The sequence below is a fragment of the Portunus trituberculatus genome, chromosome 20 (assembly GCF_017591435.1).
Source record: "Portunus trituberculatus isolate SZX2019 chromosome 20, ASM1759143v1, whole genome shotgun sequence".
NCBI lineage: Eukaryota > Metazoa > Arthropoda > Malacostraca > Decapoda > Portunidae > Portunus > Portunus trituberculatus.
Genome location: NC_059274.1, coordinates 6,648,837 through 6,657,500, shown reverse-complemented (window position 1 = coordinate 6,657,500; position 8,664 = coordinate 6,648,837). Strand labels below are relative to the sequence as shown.

General features: G+C 47.2%; 2 protein-coding genes across 3 annotated transcripts in view; one reads left to right on the top strand and one right to left on the bottom strand.

Moving 5' to 3' along the window:
• The window catches only part of LOC123506606 (carbohydrate sulfotransferase 5-like), a 2,794-nt gene extending 389 nt beyond the window's left edge, over window positions 1–2,405 (top strand). The window contains exons 1-2 of one of the 2 annotated variants that reach the window (XM_045258850.1): window positions 1–388; window positions 1,655–2,405. The exon at window positions 1–388 is cut by the window's left edge and continues 389 nt beyond it. In XM_045258850.1, the coding sequence (XP_045114785.1) occupies window positions 1–388; window positions 1,655–2,033 (767 nt within the window). In that variant the 3' untranslated portion in view covers window positions 2,034–2,405. Of the gene's footprint in view, window positions 389–587; window positions 1,568–1,654 lie in introns of those variants that run through there. The other variant, XM_045258851.1, reaches the window with a different exon arrangement.
• A 1,946-nt stretch (window positions 2,406–4,351) lies between these two features.
• Window positions 4,352–8,073, bottom strand: LOC123506495. The gene is made up of 3 exons (XM_045258625.1): window positions 7,352–8,073; window positions 6,557–7,051; window positions 4,352–6,032 (listed from the first exon to the last, which is right to left on the bottom strand). Exons 1-3 carry the CDS (start codon window positions 8,071–8,073, stop codon window positions 5,654–5,656), a joined length of 1,596 nt encoding a protein of 531 aa, XP_045114560.1. The 3' UTR covers window positions 4,352–5,653.
• Between the last annotated feature and the right edge of the window lie 591 nt (window positions 8,074–8,664).

Below are 8,664 nucleotides of genomic sequence, written 5' to 3'. Positions count from 1 at the left end.
TCCGTGACTGGATGCACGGCCCCCAGATCAACGACCTGCGAGTGAGGGAGCTGTGCCAGAAGCCACTCCACATCATGTGCGAAACGCCGGACGTGGTGGAGGCCGTGTGTCGCGCCGCCACGGCCAACATCATCAAGGTGGTGTCTGTGAACCTGAGCGTCGGAGCGCCGCTGCTGCAGGAGCTGAGGCTGACGACGCGCGTCATTCACCTGGTGAGGGACCCCCGTGCCCTGCTCGCATCGCGCCTGCTGGTGGAGGAGGGTCACTTTCTCTTGATGCTGAATGGCACATTCTTCTCCCGGGAGGCGAAGGACGCGAGGCTGGTGTGTGAGCGGTACAGGCAAGACCTGCACGCTGCCCGCAGGCTGCTGCGTCTCTACCCGGAAAGGTGAGAATTTTCTGTCTTATGTAACAGCACATGTGTGTGCTCAGCGTATACATAACATAACGTATTTTCGTTTGAGACAAGGTTCTGCTCCTCGGGGTTCACTCCTTATCACAAACCAACCACGCTCATTAAAGATTACCGCCCTTTCAACGAATTTATGATAGTAATGATAATGATGATATTGATAATGATAATAATAATAATGATAATAATAATAATAATAGATATTTTCTCGATGATTGAATACGAAGGATGCAACAATGCGTTCATGAGCCCCACAGTGTTCCAGGAACTCAGCGGGAGGAATACATACAGGAAAAAAGCAGAGCTACATGTCTCGTACACAACAAGGAAATTAACACTTTAATCCTACTATATCACTGTATGGGAGTGGGTAAGGTAGTCTCCTCGCTGGACTTATAAGAAAGGAGATTCCCTCGAGGTGGCCTGCGTCAGGATGAACGGAAGGCGGAAGAGGGTCCTCCGCACAGCCAGACTAGTAGTCTTGGTGTTGATCGCTACTCTGCTGGCGGCGATGGTAGCTGTGTCTGATCGTCCGTCTCCTAACGGAAGCACCATTGGGGCGGATGTGGGCGCCCCAGCGGTGGTGCTATGGACGATGATGCGTTCAGGCTCGCAGATGTCACAGAGCTTGCTCACAGCCCAGCCTTGTTCCTTCCTGACGGAGGAGCCGCTGCGCCATCTAGAAAAGCAGGACCTCAACGCTTCCGTCAGCCTGCTGCAAGACCTGTTTGCTTGCCGGGTGTCGGCACACCCAGACTACCTGAAGGAATGGATGAACGGATCGCACATAAACGACGCACGTGTCAAGAATCTGTGCCAGGCCTTCCCCAGGCTGTGCTGGGACGGGAGGCTTGTCGATGCCTTGTGCAAGGCGTCCTGTCTCAAGCTGGTGCGGGTGGTGGCCGAGGGACTTGCCCTGGCCTTGAGTGTCCTGCAAGACAGCTCCTTCAACACACACATCGTTCACTTGGTGCGAGACCCACGAGGCATGCTCTCTTCCAGGCGAGACCTTCAGGAGGGAAGGTTCAACAGATTTTTCATGATGTCTAATGCAACATTCTTTCGTAATGACGAGATGGAATTGAGTGTTCTATGCCAACGCTACAGACACGACCTGGCAGTGGCGACACACATGGCCCGCCACTACTGTGACAGGTGAGTGCACGCTGGGAGGGCAGTGATGGGCGTGCCGTGACGCGCTTGTTTCGTGTCACCTTGTAACGCTTAGTTGTGCATGTGCAGGTACACGCTGGTGCGGTATGAGGACATCGCGCGCCAGCCCCACAGGGAGACACGCCGCCTCTACTCCTTCATGGGCCTGGAGTACACGCCCCTCGTGGCCTCGGTGGTCAGCAAACAGACCCTGGGCTTCTACCACACGGAAGGGAAAGACCATCCCTTCGCCACCTCCAAAAACTCTAGCAGCATCGTGTTCGCGTGGCGGAGCCGCCTCTCCTACAGCGAGGTGGAGAGAGTCCAGCAGGAGTGTGGGGACGTGCTGCGTGCCTACGGCTACAGACACTTCACGCGCCGCCAGTACGAGAAGGAGGTAGCCTCGCCCCTGCTGCCTCTTCCGGCGGGCTGGGCCAACCCCATCCCTGCCAACAGAGAAGACACCTGACAAACATAGAGGAAAAGACTGATTTGAGTGTGCAAGTGCTTTGCTGAAGGTACAAAGTTTGTGCTGTGGCAAGGCAACACGGCCTCCCTCGCACTCAGCACTGGTGCAGGCGGCCGCTGTGTTAAACCGAGAGGACATTATATATCTTTGATCTCACAACCAAACGTACAATTATGAAGGACAAAAATAAAACAATATTGAATTCTCTACGGAAATGGCTACTTCATAATTCGTATATAGTACAGTACAATGAGTGGTAGTATCAAAGTTTGCAGATGATACTAAGATAGCATGTGCAGTACAGGGTGAAAAGGACAATTACAGAATACAACGAGACCTGGACAGGCTGATAGCATGGGCAGACAGGTGGCAGATGGAGTTTAATTCTAAAAAGTGTCAGGTTATGCATTTAGGTAAAGACAACACAAACTTTAGCTATGAGATGGAGGGATGTTGGCTAGAGGCAGTAGAGGAAGGAAAGGATTTAGGAGTAGTGATAGACAGGACTATGAAATTTTCAAAGCAATGTTTAGAAGCAAGAAATAGGGCAAATAGGATCCTGGGTTTTATAAATAGAAATGTTAGTTATAAAAGTAAGGAAGTGGTGCGTAGCTTATATAATTCCTATGTTAGGCCCCATTTAGAGTATTGCATACAGGCCTGGTCACCCCACTATAGGCAGGATATCAACATGTTAGAAGCAGTTCAGAGAAGAGCAACTAGGATGATACCAGCATTAAAGCGCCTGGAGTATAGAGATAGATTAAAGGAATTAAACATGTTTTCATTTGAGAGGAGATGTATAAGAGGGATATGATAGAGTTATTTAAAATGTTCTCAGATACAAACTACATAGATGTGAGATCTTTCTTTACCTTAGAGGAGGGAAGTAGGACTAGAAATCATGGCAGGAAGATTAGAAAGCAAGGCTGCAGGTTAGATATAAGAAAATATTTCTTTAGTCATAGGGTGGTAGACTTCTGGAATGCATTGCCAGAGAGGGTTGTAAATAGCACTAGTTTGACAATGTTTAAAACAGATTAGATAAGCACTTAAATTTATTAGATTTATAATTATGTATAGCACTGCATGATAGTTTTTATAAGAAATTTACTATAGTTAAACAAGACATGATCCCCATGTATGGGGACCACAAATTGTAGAGGATTTCACTGCAGGACTTAGCCCTGTTAATGGGCCAAATATTTAGAATTAGTATATAATGTATTGTGTACTTGTAAGTGTATCTTTAAGTACTGATGACGAGGTCGCTGTGCGAGTGATACAGGATAACCTAGATGGGCCCTGGTGGCCCTTTGTTATCCTATTATTTATGTTATGTTATGTTATGAGTGTGGCGGTGCCCTGCCCTGCCTTGCCGGCCCCTTGTGGCTGGTGTGTGTGTGTGTGAAGGGGTGCAGGAGTGTGTGGCTACGTGTGTCAGGCTGCCCTCACTATACTTGCCCCGTCAGTACAAGAGAGAGAGAGAGAGAGAGAGAGAGAGAGAGAGAGAGAGAGAGAGAGAGAGAGAGAGAGAGAGAGAGAGAGAGAGAGAGAGAGAGAGAGAGAGAGAGAGAGAGAGAGAGAGAACACCTGAGAAGCATGCATATATATCAAAAATATACATGGAGAAGTCGTAAAAAATAATAAATAAATGAATAAACAAATAGAATAAAATAAAAATATAATGAGCATAATCAAAAAGCGACATGAATACGAACAGCCGAAGATAACAAACCAGGAGAGAGTTAGAGGAATGGTACGGAATTTTTGTGAACCAGGAAAAGCTGAATCATAATGCCCCCACTACTTTGAGTGGCAGCGTTTGTAAGGCTTTCCTGTAGTGCCGACGTGGTGGTGGTGGTGGTGGTGGTAGTCATTGTGTATGGCGTGGAATGTGTTTGTATGTGTAGCGACTAAGAGAATTGTTTGCTCTTCTTGTTTACTGGGAAGAGAGTTGTTTGCTCTTGTTGTTGTTTGGGATAGTAGTTACCAGGTGTGTTTTATTTGGTTGTTTATTAGTCTCATACTGTTCCTTTTTTGTTCTACTTTGCTTGTTGTTACAATATATGTTTTGCTCTATTCATTTTCTTTTAGTTTATTTTTTATTACATATTAGTGTTTTATATATCTTTAATTATCTCTTACATTCATTTATATATTTTGTTGCTATTCTAGAGATATTTCTTTTTTGGCTAATAAAACAATAACTCTTTTATATTTGGTCTTATTTATCTGCTTATTCATTAATTTATTCATTTATTCAGTGAGAGAGAGAGAGAGAGAGAGAGAGAGAGAGAGAGAGAGAGAGAGAGAGAGAGAGAGACAGAGATTGATTCCATGAGTAATTATTATTCGCCTTCATGCTATTACACATTAGTTTCTTTTATACAATTTGTAAAGGCAAGGTGGTCCTTTAAGATTAGAGAGAGAGAGAGAGAGAGAGAGAGAGAGAGAGAGAGAGAGAGAGAGAGAGCTTGTCTGTCTTTCCGTTTTCCTTTGTTTCCATCCGTCTGTCATGCCACCGGACATACTGAGCTAAAACACTGGTGAGCCCTGCTTGGGATGATGGGGTGGAGAGGCGTGAGGGTTGCCGGAGCGTGGAGTAATTCCCAAGCAGGCAGGTGGCAGCGACCGCTTGACTCCTACCCTTCTTTCTCTCACAAGGAGGAGTTACAAAATCTTGAAAAGATAATTAGTCAGGTTTTCTTTCGTGTTTTTTCCTCTTCGACTATACACCTTTGTTAAGATATTGCCAGTATCATGAAAAAACATTTGTAAACAACTATAACGTCCATGAGAACCTATTAAGCGTTGGTATGATAGGATACTAGAACAGTCATAATTACTGACCTATCTAAGAGCGTTATATAAGTAATGGCAACTATAGAAGAATGACGCCCTAAGACTACCTTTTGAAACGTTTATATTTATCAGGCTCTATTGGAAGTTTGCAGGCTTTCCAAGGTTGGGACTCTAATTGTAGTTTTAAAAAGGTTTTCCATTCATTATTGGCTAAGGCACTCGTTAGAACGTAACTAATGTTCGTAGGAATTGTTGGAAATAGCGCTCATGAGAACCAAGGTCTTTCAAAGTTATGTTGGTGCGATTCTAATGATAGTCTTGAAAAATTGCTACATTAGTGCTTAAAACGAGAGAGAGAGAGAGAGAGAGAGAGAGAGAGAGAGAGAGAGAGAGAGAGTCACAAATCACTGTGCCCGGCATTCAGTTATGTTTGGTTGGCTAATGTTAGTTCCTTTGAATCGCGTATACTCTTAAAGGAATAGTTAGATGACGGTATTTTGATTTATGTTAGGGAAATATACTTCTCTGTTTGGACCAATGGGAATTTTGTAACTTTCACTTTACTTTAAACTTGCATATTTCGGACATTAAACTAACTAACTAACTGTGCACGTGGGTGGTGATGGAGGTGGTGGTGGTGGTGGTGGTGGTGGTGACTTAGTGGTGAGTCTATACCTGCGAGCGTGCTCCTTTGCTTCCTGCCATAGCCTCCATCCTTTTTGTTCCTATATCATAAACGGAATCTCGTCTTTGATTACCATTCTCTCTCTCTCTCTCTCTCTCTCTCTCTCTCTCTCTCTCTCTCTCTCTGCTTGTCAGTTGTCTCCTCTGTTGGCAGGGAGGGGCGTGGCCCAGCCCGCCGGGAGAGGCAGCAGAGGCGAAGCTGCTTCCTTCTCGTACTGGCGGCGCGAGAAGTGTCTGTAGCCGTAGGCACGCAGCACGTCCCCACACTCCTGCTGGACTCTCTCCACCTCGCTGTAGGAGAGGCGGCTCCGCCACGCGAACACGCTGCTGCTGGAGTTTTTGGAGGTGGCGAAGGGATGGTCTTTCCCTTCCGTGTGGTAGAAGCCCAGGGTCTGTTTGCTGACCACCGAGGCCACGAGGGGCGTGTACTCCAGGCCCATGAAGGAGTAGAGGCGGCGTGTCTCCCTGTGGGGCTGGCGCGCGATGTCCTCGTACCGCACCAGCGTGTACCTGCACATGCACAACTAAGCGTTACAAGGTGACACGAGACGAGATAGGAAAATAAAACCACTCAGTCCTACAGTATTGAATAACCTGTCAGACAGCCAGCCACACACACACACACACACACACACACACACACACACACACACACACACACACACACACACACACACACACACACAGAAATAATGTTTAGATGGGACCCATACTCATAAACGAAGCCACCTACCTACATATACTAGTACATCTAATCTAATCCCAGCGTACACTTACCTGTCAGGATAGTGGCGGTTCAGGTGCGTCGCCACGGCCTGGTCATGACGGTAGCGTTGGCATAGAACGTTCACGTCTACCTCGTTATTACGAAATAAATCTGTCTTTTTTTTGTTGATAGAATATCACAAAGTTTCCGTACTGAAGGTTTCGCCTGGAGGAGAGCATACGCCTCGTGTCTCGCACCAAGTGAACGATGTGTGTGTTGGAGGAATTGTCTTGCAGGACACTCAAGGCAAGGGTAAGACCTTAGTCACCACCCGCTCCAGCCTGAGGCTGGACACCCTGAACAAGGCATCGACAAGCCTCCCGTCCCAGCATATGCCTGGGGAAGGCCTGGCACAGATTCTTGATACGTGCGTCGTTCACGTGTGATCCGTTCATCCATTCCTTCAGGTAGTCTGGGTGTGCCGACACCCGGCAAGCAAACAGGTCTTGCAGCAGGCTGACGGAAGCGTTGAGATCCTGCTTTTCTAGATGGCACAGCGTCTCTTCCGATAGGAAGGAACAAGGCTGTTCTGTGAGCAAGCTCTGTGACATCTGCGAACCTGAACGCATCATCGTCCATAGCACTCACCGCTGGGGCGCCCACACTGTCGCCCATGGTGTCTCCGTCAGCCGAAGGATGATTAGACACTGCCACCATCGCCGGCAGCAGTGTGGTGATCAACACTAAGACCACCAGTCTGGCTGTGCGGTGGACCCTGTTCCGCCTTCTGTTCAGCCCGACGCAGGCCACTCGAGGGAATCTCCTTCCTTACAAATCCAGTGGGGAGACTACCTGACCCACTCTCATACATGCAGTGACATGGTAAGATTAATGTTTTATTTTCCTAGATGTGTGTTTACGTGCATTTAAGATAAATCTGTTTCTTTCCTGCATTGGCGCGTTCCTCCCGATGTCTAAATCCCTGGAATACTGTGTTATTCAGGAACACCTTGTTGCATTTTTCTTATCTAATAATGTTTAGATGGTACCCATACTCATAGGCGATGCCACCGATCTTTACATCTGATTTAAGCCAGACACGTCTCTTCCAGCATGCACTTACCTGTCAGGGTAGTGACGGTTCAGGTGCGTTGCCACGGCCAGGTCATGATGGTAGCGTTGGCATAGAACGTTCACGTCTATCTCGCTATTACGAAAGAAATCTGTCTTTTTTTGTTGATAGAACATCACAAATTTTCCGTACTGAAGTTCTCGCCTGGAGGAGAGCATGCCCCGCGGGTCTCGCACCAAGTGAACGATGTGTGTGTTGGAGGAGCTGTCTTGCAGGACACTCAAGGCCAGGGCAAGTCCCTCGTTCACCACCCGCACTAGCCTGAGACAGGACGCCTTGCACAAGGCATCGACGAGCCTCCCGTCCCAGCACACCCTGGGGAAGGCATGGCACAGCCTCCAAACAGCGGGGTCACTCATGTATGATTCATTGACCCACCCCGTCAGGTTATCTGAGCGGTCAGAAAATCGGCAGTCAAGAAGATCCTGTAACACGCTGACGGAAGCATTCAAATCCTTTTTCCTGAGGTAGCGTCGCAGCGGCTCTTCCGCGGGGAAAGAGCAGGGCTGGGCAGTGAGCAGGTACTGCGTCATTCTTGAACCTGACCGCATCATTGTCCACAGCAGCACCGAGGGAGCACCACCACCGTTGGTCATTCTGTTATCAGTAGGGCGTCCAGCCAATAGCACCAGCAGCACTCCGATGGCCAGCAGGGCCACCGCCATCCTCAAAACGACGTAGATGGCACTTCCCTGCTGCCGCCGCCGCCACATCGCTAATCGGGAACATTATGCTGTGCGAGGACTTTCAACGTCAGAAGGAACATTTTGTGGTTATTTTGGGTTTGTTCTAAATTTATACTCGAAAGAAGAGTTTTGTTGTTGAACTTCCTTGCCGCAAGTGTCTCTACACCACGACCTACGGCAAATTCCACCCCTGGCCAGAATTAGTAGCACTGAGCAGCTGAAGCACTGCTTGAAGCAACCGTTAGTTTATGCTTGTACGGCACTGTGTGTATTGTCTGGTGAAGTAGTACATATATCGACTTACGCAAGCCAATGCAGCCACTGACCAGAGTACAAAATAATTTACTGTACAACACCAAAAGGTTTATCCTGCCACGTAGACTACTATGCGTACCATTATTATAGACTACTATGAGTATGTCTGCGACTTTGGATGGTTGTTTTCTATTGAACTGCCACCTCAGTGGGACTTTTATTATTATTTTTTTTACTTACTTTTTGTAGTCCTAGACTACATGAAAATAATAATATTTATATTTACATAAAATAAATAGATCGGTAAATAGATAAGTCAGGATGACTTTCTCATGACCCGCACCACCCATGTGATAGAAAGGG

Bases quoted from the DNA above. Each gene is read 5' to 3' on its own strand.
- LOC123506495 (XM_045258625.1), bottom strand. From the start codon at position 8,073: ATGTGGCGGCGGCGGCAGCAGGGAAGTGCCATCTACGTCGTTTTGAGG. The intron at 7,052-7,351 runs GTAAGTGCATGC...TTTGTAAGGAAG, and splicing joins AACCGTCACTACCCTGACAG to GAGATTCCCTCGAGTGGCCT. The intron at 6,033-6,556 runs GTGACTAAGGTC...GTGCATGTGCAG, and splicing joins GCCTCAGGCTGGAGCGGGTG to GTACACGCTGGTGCGGTACG.